The 22,747-nt window shown below is 37.3% G+C and overlaps 1 protein-coding gene across 6 annotated transcripts in view; it reads right to left on the bottom strand.

Moving 5' to 3' along the window:
* Window positions 1–263: 263 nt before the first annotated feature.
* Window positions 264–22,747, bottom strand: part of ZMYM5 (zinc finger, MYM-type 5) — a 26,242-nt gene continuing 3,758 nt past the window's right edge. For all 6 annotated transcript variants that reach the window (XM_010851166.1, XM_010851171.1, XM_010851167.1 and 3 more), the window contains 6 exons: window positions 17,255–17,759; window positions 16,923–17,016; window positions 6,754–7,039; window positions 5,708–5,873; window positions 4,594–4,806; window positions 264–1,661 (listed from right to left, as the gene is read on the bottom strand). In XM_010851166.1, the coding sequence (XP_010849468.1) occupies window positions 894–1,661; window positions 4,594–4,806; window positions 5,708–5,873; window positions 6,754–7,039; window positions 16,923–17,016; window positions 17,255–17,749 (2,022 nt within the window). In that variant the 5' untranslated portion in view covers window positions 17,750–17,759 and the 3' untranslated portion in view covers window positions 264–893. The remainder of the gene's footprint in view (window positions 1,662–4,593; window positions 4,807–5,707; window positions 5,874–6,753; window positions 7,040–16,922; window positions 17,017–17,254; window positions 17,760–22,747) is intronic.

Here is a 22,747-nt window from a genome sequence, read left to right on the forward strand (position 1 = left end):
CTGTAAGTGCCCCATGTCGTCCTGCTCCAGCCACCATTCACATACCATTTTGTTTCACAGGAAAAGCCTTGAGACAAGGGTATGTAAGGATGGAATATATGACAGAAGTGCTATCAGAAACCAGAAACAAGGGAGAGTTAGTAAATACATGGTGAAGGAACATGACTGACTACCTGAAAAAAAAACAACCCTTCTTTCAATTTTCATGAGTGTATTTTTACTTCAGATGAAAACCAAAAAATTGCCACAACACATAAAGATTAACTTAATATATTTTTATTTTAATATTTATACCAACAATATATTTTATATTTGTACCAACATAAAAATAGGTATATTCTTTATGCTTATAGTTTTCACATGACAATAAAAGCTAAAACATTTATAAATTAAAACAAAACCAAAAAACAAATTAACCACCTTAATTCATTTAACATAACAAATGATGCTGCTTTGTTCAAATAATAACATTTTGCCCAAATGAAATAAACCATAAGTATTTGGTTTACTAGCAAAAAGCTGCAGTTTCAGATCCCATTCTATTTCTAAATAACAATACTTGTTCACATATGTATCTTGTTCAACTGGTATTGATAAATTCAAGGCTTTTTCTCCCTCTTTCAAGATAATCAGAACAAAATATTAATCACACCGGTCAAAAGTCAGTCCTGAAATGCCCATTTTAAAAGATGTGAATTGAAAGACTGAAAAGATCAACAACTGCCTTCACTGGAATGGGCATTAATCATGAGAACCTGGAGCAGAAACCATCTTTACGAGGTAACTTGCTATAATTACTGATGAGCGGAGGAAGCACTATCTGGGAACCTCAGCACAAAGCACCAACTATCAGGGTACAACTCTGAATAAGTATTCAACCTCTTCATGTCATGTCAGATCAGGTCTAAGGTGTACAACAGCTTCACACCATCCTTCCCCTCTCTCTCCTGTAATCTGTGTTCTGAAGCTTCAACAATTTTACTTGTTTTCAAATCAGATTTTAATTTTGAATATTTAACGCTATTGTTGATGTGCATTTCACTCTCCTCGTGTTTGCTAAGAATATGTGATAAATGCTGCCAATCTCTGCACCCATTCTCATTCTTCAGTTGATTTTTTCCCTCCCCAAAGAGTTTGCAGTACAGACAAAACACAGAATCTTTCGAGGTCGAATAAAGTAACCAGGATCTAGTGGTTTTCTCACCATTTGCAAGAATTCTTGTATAGTAAGTTTCTGAAAACTTCCTCCCTGTACTGTCTTTTGGGAAGTTAAAATTTCTTACTTGAGGTGGATCATTTTCAACTAGAGTGTCCCTCTGTTTAATACTCAAAATTCGGGGCCATGTACCTGGATCTGCAGAAAGCACAGCTGGAATAATGGAGTCTTCTGATGGTTTCTCTCCCAGTTGCTCTTGAAGTTTATCAGCTATGTCTGACACGGAAGGAGGTAAATTCACATTCTGTTGGACCACTGATGCGTCTAGGCTACATTCTGCTGAAACCTGTAATTCTGAAGTCTTTTCCTTTTTTTCTGGTATTTCTTCTGTTTTTTCTGGAAGTATGTTCAATGATCCATATAATTCTCTTTCATTTTCTTCTCCAACAGCATTCCTTTTTCTGTTTTCTGATGCTAGTATTTTTTTTAAGTTTGTTTCTATCATCTGAGGAAAAATAGATTATAATTTTCTTACATTATTAACACTGAAAAAAGTTAATGTATATACAAATGCCCAGTAAGCATATGAAAAAGATGCTTATCATTAATCATCAAAGAAATACAATTCAATACCATTACAAATCACCTCATACCCACCAGGATGCCTACAATAAAAGGAGTGATAATAACAAGTGTTAGCAGAGATGTAGAAAAACTGGAACCTTCCTAAGGCACTGATGGCAATGTAAAATGGAAAATAATGCAATTCCTCAAAATTAACAGTCACTCTGTAAGACACCCTATGTCATCCTATGCTGACACATATGGTCACCATAGTGACCCTATGCCACTTTTGAAGAGTGGCAATTCAAAAATGAAAATACATTAAGACTTGTACAAAATGATCACAGCAGTATTATTCACAAAAGCCAAGAAAATAGAAATAAGTGTGGTATTATCCATACAATGAAATATTATTTGGCAATAAAATTAAGTGTGGTAAAGATACATGCTACAACTTGGATGAACCTTGAAAACAGTATATGTGAAATTCAGTCACAAGGTACCATATAGTATATGATTTCATCTAATAAAAATTAAAATTAGCTATTCTGGGGTCAAAAATGTACACACACACACACGAGTCAAAAAAAGAAATGTATGCACTGTGAAGGGCATCTGCTAGCTCTAGTATTTTAGTACAGGGTACAACCTGACCACGGTAAACAATGGAGCTCAGGAACCAAGAGCACTGCTCTGAGGCAGTCCTGCATGCAGAAGCAGCACCGAGGCAGAGCAGGAGTGACATGATGTGGCGTGTGCCCTGGAAGACCACCCTGACTGCACCCTGGTCTCCAGTGCTCAGGGAAACCAGGAAACAGAGACGGCCAGGAGGCTGTGGGGCCAATTCTGGCAAGAAGGGACGGCGGTCAGGTCTAGGACTATGGTAGTGGGCACAGGGCAGAGCCAGGAGTGGGTTAGGAAGTAGAATCCAGGTTAGTTGGGAAATGAGTGGCACTGGGGGCTAAGACAGAAGAGTAAGGAATAACCCAAAGTTTCTGCTTGGACACCTGACTGGATGGGGGGTTATTTACTGATTTGGGAAACAAAGAAGGAAAGTAGGCTTGGCGTGTCAGTTGTGGACAGAGTTCCAAATATTTGTGGAACATTCAAATGGAAATTAGACAGACATACTGGTGTGAACCTGAATAAATATACATTCCAGATATATTCTGGAAGTCATCAAAATACATGTTAGCTGAAACTATGGGACTGGTAAGACAATACCAAAAAAGCATATTTAAGAAGAGACAGAATGCCAAGGACTATTGCTAATGTTATTTTTTTAAACAACCAAACTCAAGCCTTGGTCTTCTTTCTTTCCTTCTTGAGTGTCTTGGTAATGAATAGGTAGTCAAGTTGTCACAATTTCCCCCACATCTAAGACTCATCTTCCTGGGGATCATTAAATTGAATTCAGTGTAGATCATCAGGAAACTCAAGGCTTACATATAATTAAACATTGGCATCAGAGCGAACACAGCATATACATATACATATTTTCTTGCAGGATCTTAGTTCTTCACATTACCTAAGGTATTATACATGAGGTAGAACCTAGCTGTGTGACTCTGGGGAAGACCCTGTCTGAACTTCAGTATCTTTAATACTATTTCGAAGGTTTTATTTAATTGAAAGTTAATAAACATTTAGTAAAGAGAATCAACCAGTTACATCTAATTAAAAGAAATAATTCTATTAATTAAAACATCCCTTTTCCCAGAAGTACTTTGAACATTTTTAGATGATTCTTTCCATATTTATTTCCAAGTATCACAACAACATGTTTGTATCACTATTTACTGATTTTTCCTCCCACTTTTAGGCATCGCTATCGACTTCTCAATGAGGAGGGTGCAAGTTTAGTTCTCTCTGCCACTGTGCTTACCACACACAGTCACCCTCCAGCTGCCTTCTCATCCTTTTTCAACTTTGGCACCAATGATATATTGGCCAGGTCATTCTTTGCTGTGAAGGCCTGTCTGGCCCATTGCAGGTCTGTCTGCATCTTTAGCTCCCACTCACTGATGCCAAGCTCTTAGCTGCAGCATGCGGGATCTAATTCCCTGTCCAGGGATTGAACCTGTGTTCCCTGCATTGGAAGGCAGAATCTTAACCACAGGATCAGTAGGAAAGCCCTCCCACACAAAATTAACTTGAGATGGATCACAGATATAAAATTTAAACCTAAAAAGAAGACAAGATAGGTAAATATCTTCATAACCTTGGTAGGCAAAGACACCCTAAACAAGAGACAAAAAGTATTAATCAGAAAAGCAAACAGTAAATTGGACTTTACCAAAATGTAAAACTTGGGCTTTTCAAAAACACTGAGAAAAGACAAAAACACTGTCCAATAGAAAAATCTTCCAAATACATTTTACAAAAGAAATGTATCTTGAATATATAAAGAATTCCTATCACTCAATAACAGAAAAGACAACCCAATAAAAAAAGTGAACTAAAAAAAAAAGTGAGCTAAGACTTGGATACTTTACAAAAGATATACACGTGATAAAAAAAGGAACAGCAATTATCAGGAAATTAAAACCACAATGAGATAATCATTTCATATTCACTAGAATAGATTAAATCAAAACAGACAACACCAAATATTGTTGAGACTATGGAGTAATTGGAACTAGTGGGGACGCAAAACGGTACAGGAGAAAATTACTTCTTGTAATGTCTGCAAAATGTCAAGTCTTAAAGCAAGCAAGCTTAGACCAATCAATTTCAATACTCATTTGAGAGTAATATTCAATGAAAGACTGACAAAGGAACTAAATGAGATTCTAAGAAAAATCTGCTTAATGAAAGCTATCAGGACGGTTACTGCAAGCTTGATCATTTAAAACTCATTAAAAGAGAATTACCTGTTTATACTCGTTAACACAACTTTGGCAGCAAAATCGCATCTGCTGACCTTCAATGACCAGGACATTGTTCCCAGCTCCTTTGCCGGGCAGGTACTCGCCACACTGCTCACAGCAATTCATCACTAGACCATTGGCCAGCCTGTACTTATTAAAGCACTGGTTACTGCATAGCTTGTGTGTCACGTTGTTAACGCTGACTTCATGCCGAATCTAGAAGAAAAACCAATTTACTAAATAAATCAACCAGATTTGCGTCATACCTGATATATCTATTTTTTTTTTTCAACAAAGAATCTCCAGTAATTTCTCAGTGGAAGAAATATTCAGGTAAAAGACATTAAAAAGCACATTATACTACTCTTTTATTTTTATCTTTGATTTCTTGTAAAAAGGAAAAATAAGATTCATAGAATAAAAAGCAGTAAAATAAGAGATATTTAAGAAGAACAGAAAATGAATTAGATAGGTTTTGATATGACTTGATTAAAACAAATGGATAGGGAATTTGTAGGTATTATAAACTTCACTGCCCTAGAAAACAGGGGTGGGGGATGGCCAGTGGGCACCAGTATCACCCACTTTCAGGATGGTGTCTGTAAGGACCTAAGTTCTTGCTCTGGTCAGCTCTGTGGTAGCTGAGATAAAATCCTGTCCAGAATTTGCATGGCTACCTGGTAACCCAGACCAAATTCAGCCAACTGAGCACTCCCTGGATGCCTGGGAAGACAGCAGTGACACCTAGGAAATGTGGGATGACCTACATAGGTCCACTCCATTTATTCTATGTGTTCTTCTAGGACTGGTTGTTTCCTTCATGTCCTGAACCTACATTCATTCTCATTTAGTGTGGCCAATAAGAACAAAATCCACCATGAAACCACTGCTTTCTTTATGACTGCATTCAATTCCACATAAGCACATGTTTACTCCTCATTCTATGGGAAGGGGACGTTTGTTAGGAGACAACTCTAACATACGCCTATTCTTCCCTTCAACTTCACTGAGGGAATTCAGGACACATCTATTAGGTAGATCGCAGAACATATAGTAGCACCTAAAAGTTAAAATTATCCTGGTTAATCTAGATAGTAACTTAAATAAAACTCCAGACCTCTGTTAGTTTATTGCAGATTGTACATCTTGATTTGTTCAGAACTCTTTTTCGAAGATTCTGGCTGTCTTCATAGGGAGACAAATGAGATGTACTAAAACATTTTGGGAAGGGTTCACTTGACTCCCCTTGAGGAACAACAGTAGCTTTTTTGGTAGGTGCATCTCTGAAACGCAAAGGACAGACACAATTTAAGAACATTTCTTTTTGGTCGTGCTGTGTGGCTTTCAGGATATCGGTTCCCTCAGCACCCCAACCAGGGACTGAAGCCAGGCCACAGAAGTCGCCAGGGAACTCCCCAGAATACTGCATTTTAATAGAAGTCAAATATATGAATAACAACTGACATTTTTCATTTTCTCATGATTTAATCCTAGGAATCAACTATAATTTTTGGATCCATCCAGAAAAAATCCACATTTTGGTTTCACTGCTAAGAGTTCCTAAATAATATGGTAAGAGATTCAGAAATATTTTGTTGAGACTCATGGTCGTCCAGTGGCTAAGACTCTGTGCTCCCAATGCAGGGGGCCTGGGTTCAATTCCTGGTCAGGGAACTAGATCTCACATGCCACAGCTAAAGATCTTACATGCCACAATGAAGACTGAAGATCCCAAGTACTGCAACTTAAGACCCAGCACAGCCAAACAAATAAATAACCATAAATTAACTAGATCAAGTATTGTCATCATAGGTTGACCTTTAGAACCTTGCCACAGGTTATGACTTCTAAAAGCATACAAAAAGGGGACAATCAACCAGGTAGACAAGATAGAGCGTGGGGGAAAGGGTGAGGAAAAGGCAGTGGAAAAGAGAGGGTCCATTTATCTCAATACCTAAACTCCATTTTCCTGCCAAGAGTAAGTACAGTACAAATGACCCACAGCTCTGATGTATGCTAAGCTAACTCAAATTCTGTAAAGTGGAAGACACCTGTGCATCGATTCTACCTATCGATCTCTGCAACTCTGTAAGGACATTCAGAACACACATGCATACTACCAGTGTCCAATCATATGGAGGTGTGTTGAAGGGTACAGCTTACTTTTTACATGTCACATTGCGTTTCTTTGGAGTACGCTTATGAGAGAAGGAAGAAAGGCAGGTGGTAGAACAGAAGAGATGAGCTGATCCTTTTCGCTGATAAGCTGTCTGTCCCTTCTGTAAAGGTTTTTTGCAGTTTGCACAAGTGATTTTAGCTGCTTTAGTGGGTTGCTGTTGGGCAGAAGACTGGAATATCTGTTTAGGAAGCGAGGCCACTGGTGATAAAGAATCCACCCCTGGCTGTTTCTGATTACGGGGAAAGGATGCTGACTGGGAGATCCAAGAATCTTAAAAATAAAACACACAAGAAAGTCACAAAACAGTTAAACATTCACATCAGAAAGATACTTAAAAATTTTCATTTTGCACAACAGAGTATTAAGGCAGGCTTGTTTTATAATCCAGCAGAACAATCTGCTTCATATTCTAAGTGAATAAAGCTATACTGTGCCAGCAACAGAAATGGTGGTCCTGGAATAGTACACTGAGTAACCACAATCTCTAAGTAAGACGCTCTGTGCTACAAATTTGCAAGTAATTTAAACTGAGCCTTGGTTTTCTCAGCTACAAACTGCAGTAACACCCGACCTATCAGTGTTATGAAATCTAAATGAGAGGGAATTCCCTAACGGCCCAGTGGTTAGGACTCTATGCTTTAGGTGCCAAGGGCCTAGGTTCAGTCCCTAGTTGGGGAACCAACAAGCCAAACAGCAGGAAAAAAATAAAACGCCGAATGAGGCAATGCATATATTAAAGCATCACTTTTGTACACAGAGCATTTCCTAAAGCACTTTTTCTCTTCCAAGAAAATATTAACACATTATAAAAAAATGTGCAAATATAGACTACAATCTAGTATGCTGCTGCTGCTGCTAAGTCACTTCAATCGTGTCCGACTCTGTGCGACTCCACAGACGGCAGCCCACCAGGCTCCGCCATCCCTGGGATTCTCCAGGCAAGAACAATGGAGTGGGTTGCCATTTCCTTCTCCAACTCATCAAAGTGAAGTCCCTCAGTCGTGTCGGACTCTTCGGGACCCCATGGACTGTAGCCTACATCATGGATGTAGGTAGGCTCCTTCATCCATGGGATTTTCCAGGCAAGAGTACTGGAGTGGGTTGCCATTTCCTTCTCCAAAAATCTAGTATATGATATCCATTTTGATAACAACTTCCCCCTAACATTATGAAAAATTTAAAGTATATAGAGAAGCTTAAAGAATTTTACTGTGAACACCCACATGTCCACCATGTAGACGCTATACTATTTTACTGGTTTTGCTTTATCACACCTTTCTATTTATTCATTTATTCTATTTATTCATTCAAGATAGATTCTAAATAATCTTGTTATGTAGTTCAAGTAACTTGTAGATATTAGTACACTTACCTCCATAATACTTCAAAATACATGAAATTTAGGCATAGCATTTTAAAGCAACTCTGTCTACAGGTACTGTAGACTATTTCCAGGTATCAGTGAGGTGGTATGGGCAGGAGACCCAGCTCTCCTACCTTTACACAGGCACTCTGCTGTTTGCCTCAAAATGGTACAGGTTATGTATGGGTTACAGTGCCTTAACATGCATACGATCATTTGGGAATCTTGTTTACACAGAGATTCTAAACTAGTAGGTCAAGTGAGGAGCCTGAGATCTGCATTTCTAATTCACTCCAGGGTAATGATGAAGCTTTGAGAGAAAGCCCAAGAGTGAGATGAGAAAAATGGCCCAAGAGTACTGAATTATTTTGTAATCGCTCTTCAAAAATAGCTTTTGTCATTAGCAAAAGGCCTATGGCCCCTTCACTTATTACAGCTCCAAACAACTTTCAGAATACTAGCAATATTAACAACTCTATTTTCACTTCTAAATTCCCATGTGCTGCTTCTAATTTTGTCCTTTTTGACATTTTATCTTAATAGGCAAAAACAAAACAGAACCAAAAAGGTAACCAAAGAAATTCTTTCACTCCACAGGAAGATATGCTGGCAAACATGAAGTATATTCCAATAAAGATTTTTAGATTTCTTTTTGGGTATAAAACACATCTTATAGCATCTTATTTCCTTGACCAGGGATTGAACCTGGGCCCTCATTCGAAGTCCTAACTACTGGGCTGACAGAGTTCCCCTGATAAAGTTTTTATTACCAAATGCCCGTAAGTTTATTGCTTCACCTGCCTACTTCTGAACTACTTCTTTAGAAAACAAAAATTACATGTTCCATCTATAAAATACAGGATGCATTCTGGGATCAACTTCTCTGTAGATCATGTGGATAACAAAGCAGATTTAATGACAGAAATAAATGCAAAGCACTGCAAGATTTCCCATTACCATTACTATGAAAGAAAAACTGGGCTTTTTATTTTTAGCCATGCCAGGTGGCTTGTGGGATTCTAGTTCCTTGACCAGGGACCAAACCCATACTCCCGGTGTGAAAGCATGGAGTCCCAACCACAGAAACGCAAGGGGATTCTTTGGGCTTGTAAATTTGTATACTTACCACACTTAAAGGGGACACAGTTATACATAATTATGAAAAGTAAAACTTCTACTGCTAAAAAAATAGATTTTCTTTCACTTTAGCTTTGACGCATACATAAATAGAGCAAATGTTTTCTTTGTTCATACTGCAACCATTTAATTTATCCTAATTTCCAAGTTTATTTTAGTATTATTTATCTTTGTCTGCACTGGGATTCTGTTGCTGTGCATGGGCTTCTCATTGCAGTGACTTCTCTTGTTGCTGAGCAGGGGGCTCTAGGGCCCAAGGGCTTCAGTAGTTGTAGCTCACTGGATCTACAACACAGGCTCAGGAGTCATGGCCCACGGGCAGCCCTGTGACATATGGGATCTTCCAAACCAGAGACCAAACTCATGTCCCCTTCACTGGCAGGTGGATTCTTAACCACTGGACTGCCAGGGAAGTCCCTCAAAGTTTCTTCTTCCATCAAATTCCTATTTTATTTATTATATTAGTGTCTCCAGGTTAAATAAAAGAAGTCTCAATCACATTTTTCCACGCTCTGTCCCCAGAGTAAATTTTAAGAGAAGGGGCCCAGTAGATTAATGCAAACCCCTCCTTACACGCAAGAAAAACCAAGACTTAGAAGGCAGAGGTGGTCTGCCTGAGACCAGTACATGCCAGACACACTATTTTGAGTTTTAGGTATTCTTTCTTCCCACATCCAAACTCTACTTCCTAAAGAATAACATCTTAGTATTTCTTAAGTGTTGGTCTGAGTGAAGTTACTTTAGTGTCTCAGTGGGGTTTTTTAGTTGTTAAAGAGCAACACATACACGTGAAGCTTGAATATCTTAAGTGCAGAGCTCAATAAAGAAACCACCTACCAATGCAGGTGCCACAGGAGATGCAGGTCCGATCCCTGGGTCAGGAAGATCCCTTAGAAAAGGGAATAGCAACCCACTCCAGTATTCTTGCCTACAGAATCCACTGGAAAGAGGAGCCTGCCAGGCTACAGTCCATGGGGTCACAAAGAGTCAGCCATGACTGAGCATGCACACACCTATACTTTTATGACCACCACCCAGATAAACACACAGAAAGGTCCTCATGTCTTTTCAACTCAATCACTTCCCTTCTTTCCCACAAGCCGTACCTGTCCTGCATCAGAGTAGTTGTCTTATTTTGAACTTCACATATGTCATCACGTAATCTGTACCCTGAGTTTCACACACACTGAAGATAGCTGTTCATCTGTTCCCACTGTTGAGTATTCCATTATGTGGTTCATACTATTTATCATTCTATTCCTGATGGACATTTGGAATGCTTCCAATATTTTGGGCTGAGGGGACATCAACAGTTTACTGGATAGGGGGATCTGATAAGCAAGGTCTTGAGTGACATTTCACTGTGTATGACACAGAGTGGGCAGGACACAGGAGCGATCTTTGCTACTCAGGGGAGGAAGCTACAATGTATAGGGGGAGGACTGTCTTCCAATTTTTTTTTTGTCTTCCAATTTTTGACCATGATTTCTGTACATGTCTTTTAATGGTTTCCAGGGTATTTATCCTGTTCAGTATTTGTAAAGATTCTCGAATGCAAAGGTTAATGTTTTTTCTCCATTTTAGAAAATCTTCAGTTACACCTCTTCTGCCTCATTTCTTTCTTCCTCCTTTTGGGACATTAATTACATGTCCTTTTCATCAAGTATCCTAAGTCTCTTCCGTTCTTTTCTGCATTTCCCCCTTTCTGGTTCTCACTCAGTCTGGATAATATTCTGATAAACCTAGTTCATTCACACTCTCTTCAGCTGTTCCTACAGGTAACCTACAGTTAAAATGTAGACAGATAATCCTATTACCACACCCCTCATGGACTCACTTCTAGTATCTGCTTTTTTCTCTTGATTGTGTTGTTAGATGGCCTGCCTTCTCATATCCCTGACTACCATTTCTATATGAAAAACTGGGGAAAACATTGAGACTCTGGATTATGTTCACATTCCCAATCCACAGGTCAATGGTTTTTGTTGTTTGTTTTGAAACCAGTGTCCTTCCTTGCAGGCCCCCATGAGTCTGCTAAAAGTCCCCTTTAACTCAGTGGCCATTTCCGGAATTGACCAAACTCGCATTACAGAAGAGCAACCCCAAGAAGACAGCGTCATCTCAGATATGACAAACCTCATTTTCCCAGTGTATTTGTAGCTCTATAATGCTTCTGACATTTTATACATTTTGTCTCCCCGCCATTATTCTCTGTAGGAGGGACAGGAGTTACCTATCAATTGTTAGTTTAAAATCTATTATTATCAGAAGCAGAACTTCCTAGAATCAGTATCCAGGCCAAAAATGCTTATAATCCAACAAAGATACAACACAGATGCCAAGAACAATTTCCAGGTATTCTCTTGGATGAGATTTTTGCCATTTACATAAAGATACATGATGACCGAAGAACTTTCAGTGTAATACAGTATACCCTAAAGGTTAATGAAAAAATTAAATAACACAAAGTCCATTCTAATGGACACAATTCTATTTTCATAAGCTGTTAAACAAGTTTTATCTGTCATTTATGCAGAGCCATAATTTTTTTAGGATAAAATCTGAACCCATATATTTAAATATAACTCAACTCCAGAAATTCTCATCTTGCTCTTTTTTTTTTTTCCTGTGCTGCAAAATATTCACAGCAATTAAAGACAGACACTTTGAGGGAGCTTTGACTCTGAATAATAACAATTTCAACAGTAATATAATTGCCGCCATCTTATTCTGTATGTCTTCTGATAAAATTCATTAGTTTTACCAAAGCTGACAGCAGGCAAAAACAAAATTTGGGATTAACACTAAAATTAGACAGCTTTCAAGATGCTATATTCCATTTTAACAAAGAAAAAAGCAGCAACAAGGCATTCCTTTTGAAAAGTGACTCCACCTTTCAGAAAACTTGACACATCTTCACCATCACTCTTCACCTGACAACTTGGTAGACACTCTCTTAAGAATTCTGGACCAAGTGGTATTATTTAAAAGGATATAGTCTGTAAATTCTGTCCCCCAAAGTAGAACTTCAGAGAACCCAGGAACACTGTAAATTCATTCAAACTTCATAGATAACAGGAAGGAATTGCCTCAGCATACACAAAATAGTTCAAATGTAGCTAAGAACTTCTTCATATATATGAATGAATATCAAGTGAATCCTTTAATGCTTGTTTTTCTGCTATATTTTAAAATCACTGATACTTCATGTCATGAGAAAATATCATAGTAATATACAGTTTTGAATTAATGAGATAAAAGGATGACAAGAATGAAAATACATCTAAGTAATCTAAACAACTTTTGCAAGTCTCAATTATGTCCACTATTTGAGTGGAGTGACAGTATCACATCTAACCACAGTATGCTCCTTTATAGTTAAGTTTATCAAGTTTATGTGCTATGCTTTTAAATTGAAAAGCATGTTATTGATCCATTTCACCATTAAATACACAACTTCAATTTACTTCAGAAAGTGAAAAATAGGTCAAGGCTGAAGCATCAAAGATATACATGGCAAGGTTTATGATTTTAACTTAAGAGCTTATATGTACATAAGATTGAATTCATGCTTCCACAAATATACATCTAAAATTTAGGAAATAATTACAAAACAAGAAATAAGTGAAAGAAACAAATCAATTATATTAGAAATAAAATTTTTTTAAAAGAAGAGTGAACAGATCCAAAAGAATGATTTTTCAATGAACATTATTTCAAGTCTTCAACATCTTCAACTGTTTTTAAGCTTATCACATCATTCTTCACAGAGATCACAAGTTTTTTATATTATTTCTCATGTTTCACTCAATCAATAAATAAAAGATGTACATGGTAATAAGTAGATGACAAACATGAATGAATAAATTTATATTTTGCAAATCTATTTTTAAAAGTTCAGTGATATATAAATTTGGGCTTTCCTGATAGCTCAGCTGGTAAAGAAGCCACCTACAATGCAGGAGACCCTGGTTCAATTCCTGGGTCCAGAAGATCCCCTGGAGAAGATAGGCTACTCACTCCAGTATTCTGGGGCTTCCCTGGTGGCTCAGATGGTAAAGAATCCGCCTGCAATGCAGGAGACCTGGATTCAATCCCTGGGTTGGGAAGATCCCCTGGAGAAGGGAAAGGCTACCCACTTCAGTACTCTAGCCTGGAGAATTCCATGGACTGTATAGTCCACGGGGTTGCAAAGAGTCAAACACAATTGAGGGACTTTCACTTCACTTCAAAGCATTCTTGGCTAAAAAATTCCATGTACAAGAGCCTGGTGGGCTATAGTCCATGGGTTCGCAAAGAGTCGGACATGACTGAGCTACTAAGCAAGCAAGCATGATATATATATTAAGGAAGTTATCACCTTTAAATGGTCAGTTTAGCAAACATTAAACAATATTCCTACTCCTGAGGACAGTTTACAACATGGAAAAAAGCCCAGAATTTTTTTATGAGGGCCATTTTGCATTTACCATGAAAAGCTTTAAAAAACTGACATCTGACTTAGCCGTTTCACCTACAGAAACTTTTCACTAGAAAATAAGTGTGCTAAACTTAGAGATTTGACATGTCAATCAATATACTACTGATGAAATGTCAAATGCTTCCCCCCAGGTCAAGAATAAGACAAGGGAGTCCAGTGGTTAGGACGTGGTACTTTCACTGCTGAAAAGTTGGGGTTCAATTCCTGATTGGGGAACTAAGATCCCACAAGCCCCACAGTGCTGCCAAAAAAAACCAGACACGACTTTATACTTTGATCACTCCTATTCAACATTACATAAGAAATAAAAGAGGATGTGCCAGGCTAAACTATTTTCATAATAAAACAGATTATTTGTCTTTTTCACTATGCTGGCATTTGCACTAATGGTGCAAAAGCAATGATGAGTAAAACTGCTCACAGTGGAACCCAACTGTACTAGAAAAGTTGTCCTCACTATCAGGCACATTTACTTCTGCTGTTCTTCTTCCAATACCGACAGGTCGACACGATTCTGATACTAAACACCTGGAGTGAGCACCAGCCCTGCTTAAAGACACATCCACAACAAGACTGCCCTCCCTTCACATGCCACCTGGATTCCTGGCCAACTGGCTGCAAATCCGGGAGCTTCCTAAGGCCACTTCAGGTTTGATAATTTGCTAGAATGACTCAGAGAACTCAGGAAAGCTTTATACTTATTATCAGTATTATTTAAAGGATACAAATCAGGACCTGCCAAATGAAGAGACATATAAGCTGAGGAGAGGGAGGATCCCAATGCAGAGCTTCTGCCCATTCTCTGTCAATCAGGTAGCGTCACCCACCGGGCATGGATGAGCTCACCAACCAGGAGGCTACACTGATCTCAATGTCGAGAGTTTGTACTGGGTTTCATAACCGTGTGGACATGAATGATGGGATTATTTGCTGCAGGTGATCAGACAATCTCAGCCTCTTTCTCCTCCATGGAGGGTGTGCTGGCTCAAAGGCCCAACTACTTGAATCACATGGTTGGTCTTTCGACCTTCCCTTAGCCTTAGAATTGGTTAATCTCAAGGGTTCAGCCTCTCTCCCAAGAAACATGGACAAAGACCAGTGTAATTATTTATTATACAAAAGAAGTCCTTGATGAAAAAGTAAAACTTAGTATGAATTTTACTAAATTTCAGCCTCTGATTACATCTTAATACTCTGTATGATGAACGAGGAAGCTGTATGATGAATGGGGAAGCATCCAGAAGCCACTTCCTTTTCATAACAAAGTACAATGAGACACAGTGGAAAAGCACTTGCAAAACTTGCACTGCAGGCTGAACTAGCCTTGAAAGAATGACAAACTGGTTACATTTTCTTAAATTAAGCTTTTCATTTCAAAAAAATAACTGTTTGTTGCCAATGAGAAAATTTGATGTTTCAAGTGAAAATCAGAATGTTTGAAAACTTGCATCTAACACTGCTAGCTTTCTAAGGTGTCAACATTTAGAAGACCTAGGTAACTCAGTGAATCAACACTTACAAATAATGAAAGCACAATGTTACCAATTCATTCAAAGGTAAAATTCATCCAAAGATTAATGAATTTTAGTGTAATAATGTATGAAAAGTTCATTATACAGTTTCAGATTCCACACTGTAAGAACTTTTAAGAAATGACCACTTATCAAGTTTTGGAGCTATGTCAAAAGGAAAAGAAAATATCCATAATTAACTAAAGAGACTAGTAAAATATCGCTCCATTCTACAATCATGTATGTATGTGAGGCCAGATTTTCTCCTTATACTGCAAACAAAAGAAGACAATGCAACACATTCTATGTAGAACTCAATCGGAGGAGCTAAATATACTGTCTTCAACTAAGCCAGAATAACGTCACTTTTTTCACTAAATTTCTTTGAAAGTAGTTATATTTCATTAAAAATATGTCACATAATACATAATTATTGTTAAGTACTTTTCAAATTTAAGTTTTAATTTCTAGTATGATAACAGATAAAAACAAACAAAAAACTCTGGGTTCCTCAATCATTTCAAAGAGTGAAACTGAGTTTGAAAGTTTGAGAACTGTCCTTTAGAAATAATAAACAATGTAAACAAAGACATTTAGTGTGTGGAGTTTCAACAGTTAAAAAAAAAATGACAAAACATAAATGCCTTTAGAGGAATAAATATCTCAGACAACAGAATATTTTATAGTCACTGAAAATTGTTTTTAAAATGACATAACATACTTAAAACTTACATTAAAAAAGTCAAGAGAACACAAAACTATATACAATATGCTCTAAATTCTATTTTTAAAACCACAGAGGCAAAATGACTGATAGCAAACAAACTAAAATTTTAACAGCTATCAGTCACTTCTACTTAGTGGGTTGGTAACAGATACTAGTTCCTTATTTCTAACTATGATTTCTTTCAAATGTTGTGTAATGTTCTCATAATCAGAGAAAAAGATTAATTTTAAAAAATTTTAAAGAAAAAAATATACTAGCATTCCATTAAACAATAAGTGATTCGGTTCTTAGCTCTTGTTACTTTCTAGTTCTTTTCTAAAATTCTAAGTTGATAGATGGCCAAAAGCAAACACAAACAAAAACCAAAGAACAAACAAAAAAACAAAGGGCACATTAAGTCATGAAAAAGCTGAAAAAAAAAGATTTGCTAAATTTTAAATAACTTTCATTGTATTTTACCAGAACACGAATGGCCACAGAAGTGTATTTAAAATATAGATCTCTGATTTAAAGAAAGTTTTCCAAATTTAAAATGAAGAAACTAATAAAGTGCTAATTTAAAACAAAAATCAGGAACAGTCCAAGAGTAAACACTTGAAAAATCTGAAAAATCAAGTTATGTAATTACAAATTAAATTATTATGTAATATTACTTTAATCCTTTAGTTCACTACCCATCTTTTATCCTAAGAATTTTACATTAAAGATGGTAAACAAAGATGGAGGTAAGAATTATGGGAGTTTTCAGTTAAAATACAAAACACTTGGGTAAACTGCAGTTTTACTAAGTAAAAAAAAGTCTATTTTAATATGAAAGTTAACAAAAAAAATTTCACATATAGAATAAATAAACTGGATATAGGTACTAAGAGTAAAAGCCAAAAGCTTACAAATTTAGGGTGAAAGGAAAGTATTTAGTATCACTCACTGCTTACCAGGACTATGATGAGTTGTAAATCCTCCATTCTGAAATTCACCTCCTGCCACATTCATTCTACCAGGATTAAAAGGTCCTACTGCAGTCTTGGTCTGTGAAGTTAAAGACGGGGTGTATGTTTGCATATTAACACCAAAATTACTTGACTGAAGTCCTTTAGCGACATCTCCCAAGTTGGAATTCTATAGTGATGTTATATTTGTAATCATTAAGTTCATATCTCGCCCATCATTCAGAGCTTAAAACCTGCTTCTAAAGTTGTAACATTAGTAATATGAATTTCACAGTCGATTCTGTAGTGATAACACCATTACCCATTCCTGCATTTACCTTACTTCTTGAAAGACTGGAAGTGGAGAAATCCAAATCTTTGGTTCTGTTTTTAGTTCCAGGAAATCCCCATTCAATAAAACTGGAAGAAACTGTCTTTTCCCTTCCATTTGTTTCCATGTCCTCTTCATCATCAATAACAATTGTCTCACTTGTATTTCCCTTCTGAGAAGCCAAATATCTTGAGGAAGGAAGAATTACAGAATAATGTCCTTGAAGCTTTTTATTTCTTGATGCAGGAAATACAAAATGTCTTTGATCAGCTATTACTGGAGCAGAACTTGAAGGAGGTTGTATAGATTCAATAAACACAACATCATCATCATCACCATTATCACCTTCCACCAATGAGTTTCTAGATCTATTAACTAACGGACTAGCTGGGTCACCAAATGAGTCTCCTACATCCATGAGACTAGCTGCCATGGCTTTACTCCCTAATAAGATAGGAGTCTGTTCAGTCAAGTCTAATCTTCCTGCTGAACATTCACCCATGCCAAAGAACCTGTAACAGAAAAGAAAAAAAGTTCGAGTAAATTATGATTATTACATTTTATTGCAATTAAATAGCATAAGTGAAATTTAAAATTCTTTTCTGTGATTCTATCTATTAGTAAGTTCTTCACTGAAATAGAAAATAGTACAAAATAATTCCATCTCCAATAACCCAGGGTCCAAATACAGTTAGTATACCAGATATATCTTTATCTACTAAAATTATTATATTGTCCAAACTATGTTTCCCTAGTGTGTTTTTTCATTGTTTTTCAAATTCTCTGCTTCCAATATAACTATGTAATTAAATCATTCTGAAACTTTTTTTGTCATTGTCCACAAATTGCCAGATACTATATTATAGGTTTACGTAAAATTCTGAAAAAACCCATGAGGTACATATAGTTTAATTCGTTTTATAGATCAGGAAACATATGGGTAAGCCCGAATAGCATTTTCACTCAGGGCTCTAATTTTAGGCCCCAAATTCTTAGCCTTGGTTTTATTTAACAAACACTTCTGTGTACCTATATGCACTAGAGAACGACAAAGGAAAGGATCCAGATCCAAATAACTGGAAGAATTTGGAGAAGTGAAAGATCAACGGAGCAAAGCTCTCAAAGCAGATGAGACAAGAGGAGGATGAGGATATGCACAGCACCAGGTGGTAATGAAGCTAATCATGAACAAGAAATCACCTTTATCTCAAAAGCAAGAGGGAAAAGTTAAGTGTATGGCTGACCCTCAGTACCCACAGGGGGTTTGGTCCCAGGATATCCACGGAGGCTCAAGTCCTACAGTTGGCCCTCCGTATCTGAGGTTCCACATCCACAGATTCAACCAACCCTGGATCCTGCAATACTACAGTATTTACTGAAAAAAATCTATGTATTAAGTGGATCTGGGCAGTTCAAACCCATGTTGTTCAAGCGTTTGTCCAATTATAACTGGAACGTATATAAGTATGTAGAAACAATAGATGGAAAGCTGAGCTAAGTTTACAAATGCTGGCTTCAATTTTCTTAGAAGCTCAAGACAGTGAAGAGGTGGGATCTGTAGGGGTACTGAATAATTAAGAGAACTCATACAGCAGTCATCATTCAATTTTAAACATGTCATACTGAAATATGCTAAGTAACATTCTATTCTAAAATTTTCCCAACTAATTTTAAGTGATAGTACTTAGTCATACAATAGATAATGTTTATTCTTAATGGGTGCTGTATCATTAAATATAGTAATTCAGTAAATGCTTAAATAAGTGAGGTAGGAACTATTCTTTGTCTCATTTTACTGATCAGGAAACTAAGACTCAGAAGACGGTAAGTAATCTGCCTGGCCTGCCCAAGTCTCCACTGCTGGAAAGGGTGGAATCAGGAGTCAAATCCAAGAAATCTGACTCTATAATCTATTTCATAGACACCACATTATATGCAATTATTGTATACAATTTCTTAAGTCCTTGTTTTATTAAGATGAAACAAAATTAACAGTCATGTAACTGTACTTCAAAGATAAATAACAAATCTAAGGAACCAGTTAAAAGGGTTATAAAGGAAATACGAAAATTAGGATCAGAATTAACACCTATCCAATAAGCTTATAATGTGGTTGATTTTCAAATGAAAGAGGCAATAACTCGCCTAAACTAAATCATGAAATTTAAGAACTGTTATTTACACACACACAAATTCTTGTTAGTTCTTTCTGTATTTGAATAAATCTAAAAAGGAAAAGAACAATTTCTGGGGAAGAGCAACAGCTGACTCCATGGTGCCCTCTGGTGGCTGTTAGGTTCTATCTTGATCTTCCCAAAGAAAATAATAGGGGATTCTTTATGCTCAGCTCATTCCAGTCATCTATTTCTGAAAAAAAGATTAAGTATTTATCTATTTTCAAATTTCAGGTTGTAAAAAAGTTAAAACCCAACCCTGCTGCTGCTGCTGCTGCTAAGTCGCTTCAGTCGTGTCCGACTCTGTGTGACCCCATAGACAGCAGCCCACCAGGCTCGCCCGTCCCTGGGATTCTCCAGGCAAGAACACACTGGAGTGGGTTGCCATTTCCTTCTCCAATGCATGAAAGTGAAAAGTGAAAGAGAAGTCGCTCGGTCGTGTCCGACTCCCAGCGACCCCATGGACTGCAGCCTACCAGGCTCCTCCGTCCATGGGAGTTTCCAGGCAAGAGTACTGGAGGGGGATGCCAGGGCCTTCTCCGAAACCTAACCCTAACCACTATTAAAAGTCACTGTTTATATACTTTAATTATCATTTTCTTAATTCTATAAACATAAGCCTACAAAAAAGTTTTAAATATTTCTATGATATTATCCAAAAAGAGAAAACGTTAAAGTTTAGCTAAGGCACTAAGCAAATTACCTCACTTAATTGAGTTTTACTTTTCTAAACTGTGAACTTGTTCATACTATAAATGGGGATAAAAAAAAAAGACTGAGGTTTTTATTGTGATAACTGGACATACAGGTCCCTGGTCTCTGACTGGATCATATTAAAGAGTGCAAAAATGATAAATCTCTCTCTACCGAGAAGGTATTTAGGCAAATACTTTGGCTCCACCCTAGGATTTCAACAAATGTCTCAGATCAGATCAGTCGCTCAGTCATGTCTGACTCTTTGCGACCCCATGAATCGCAGCACGCCAGGCCTCCCTGTCCATCAACAACTCCCGGAGTTCACTCAGACTCACGTCCATCAAGTCAGTGATGCCATCCAGCCATCTCATCCTCTGTTGTCCCCTTCTCCTCTTGCCCCCAATCCCTCCCAGCATCAGAGTCTTTTCCAATGAGTCAACTCTTCACATGAGGTGGCCAAAGTACTGGAGTTTCAGCTTTAGCATCATTCCTTCCAAAGAAATCCCAGGGCTGATCTCCTTCAGAATGGACTGGTAATTAATCTTAAATATTTTGTCTTCCTGTGGTATCTTTTGGAGAAGGCAATGGCACCCCACTCCAGTACTCTTGCCTGGAAAATCCCACGGACAGAGGAGCCTGGTAGGCTGCAGTCCATGGGGTCGCTGGGAGTCGGACAGGACCGAGCGACTTCACTTTCACTTTTCACTTTCATGCATTGGAGAAGGAAATGGCAACCCACTCCAGTGTTCTTGCCTGGAGAATCCCAGGGACGGGGGAGCCTAGTGGGCTGCAGTCTATGGGGTCGCACAAAATCGGACACGACTGAAGCGACTTAGCAGCAGTAGCAGCAGTGGTGTATTTTTGTTAAAAATCTTTATTGAATGTGTTACAATGCTGCTTCTGTTTCATGCTTTGGTTTTCTGGCCAAGATGTATAGGGGATCTTAGCTCCCTAAACAGGGATTGAACCTTCACCCCCTACATTGGAAGGCGAAGTCCTAACTCCTGGACCACCAGGGAAGTTCCCTTCCTGTGGTATCTTATTCATCTACAACTATTTAATTTTCATCTCGATACAATGAAAATTAATATGAAATTAAAGGAATATCCACACAGAGATGTGTGGAATCTAATGGGAGTTCCCTGGTTGCTCAGTGGTTAGGATTCCAGGTTTTCGCTGCTGTGGCCCAGGACTCAATCCCTGGTCAGGGAAGTGACTTCCCACAAGCCTCACAGTGCAGCCAAGAGAAAAAAAAAATTGGACTAGAATTTCAGCCTAACTAAAAAACTAGGCTGAAACCCAAGCAAGACTCTTATATGCAAATTATCTCTAGGCTGTAGGTAATAACCTTGCAACGTTAAGAAGGTATTTCATTATCGGTAAAGGTAAGAGTTAACACTAAAACAAAGACACAAATTAGGGTCCTTTGCCCTATTGTGTTTACTTTTATTCTAGTTTTTATTTCCTAACGATTGCTAGTTATCTTTTCAAAAGATTACACTAAAATATATATAACATAAAATGCTATTTTAATCATTTTTAAGTATGCAGTTCAGTGTTATAGTTTTTTAAATATGCCTTTTTAAAGCTGCAAAAATGTCTGCTGAATTCTTAAGTTACAACTCAGTATCATTAATTTCCTGAGATCACCTTCAATTAAAAAAAGTTGAATCCTTTACTAACCAGTCAATACTCAATTATGTTTATGCACAATTTGGTAGAACTTACATATTAAAATGACTCAAAAAACAGTAGCTAAAATAGAAATGGTGTTATTAATATGACAAGATTAGCACTTGATGATAAAGGTAAACAAACCTGCTCACAAGCCTTCAAATATTAAAATCACCAAGAAAGTATTTTCAAATATTTAATCACTGCTCCAAAGGTTCATTTTTGGCTACCTATTACCACATCTATATCTTCAAGGCTCTATGAAACATAAAGGATGCATGCTATAAAAATTTGTTGATCACTTAGTAAGTTCTAGAACACATTCTAGGGCATCTCTGAACTTATACTGTAACAGATCTTTTGTAATATAAAAATATTTGTATATTTACATAAAAATAACATCAATTTCAAAGTTAGCTTCCTGTTACAAGGATTCCCATTTAAAATCAAAAACTAAATAAAGGTGTATGATGATTCTCGAGGTTTTACTCACAACTGTAAAGAGACAGGAAAAGGAAGAATCAAATGAACAATCACAACAAACAGCAGGAGAACTACTTAAGTACCTAATAGGCACTTAAGAGACGGTAGATTGATCACACAAAACTAACTTCAATCCCTTCTAAAATCCCCATAAATGACAGTAAAGTTCCTACTCACAATGAAAAACTAAAGAAGAAACAAAAGCAAAAAATCTGATAAGCTGAAGAGCAGGTGGATGAATAGTTAACCAACTCTGCCTGAGACAGCCTAACTCTAAAACAGTAAAGGAAAAAACTGAGAAACCTCTGACTTAAGCTGCGGAATCATCAAAAGGCTCAAAGCCTGTAACTCCTGATATCACTGGAATAGGGAGCAGACAGCTAAAACAAGGAGGATGTGAAATTCCAGGTCCCTTCCCTTTCTCACTTTGATGATCACAGGTCTTCCCCCTTTCTGGCCCAAGTTCTAGACTT

This window comes from Bison bison, unplaced genomic scaffold, assembly GCF_000754665.1.
Source record: "Bison bison bison isolate TAMUID 2011002044 unplaced genomic scaffold, Bison_UMD1.0 scf7180017864299, whole genome shotgun sequence".
NCBI classification, from domain to species: Eukaryota; Metazoa; Chordata; class Mammalia; order Artiodactyla; family Bovidae; genus Bison; species Bison bison.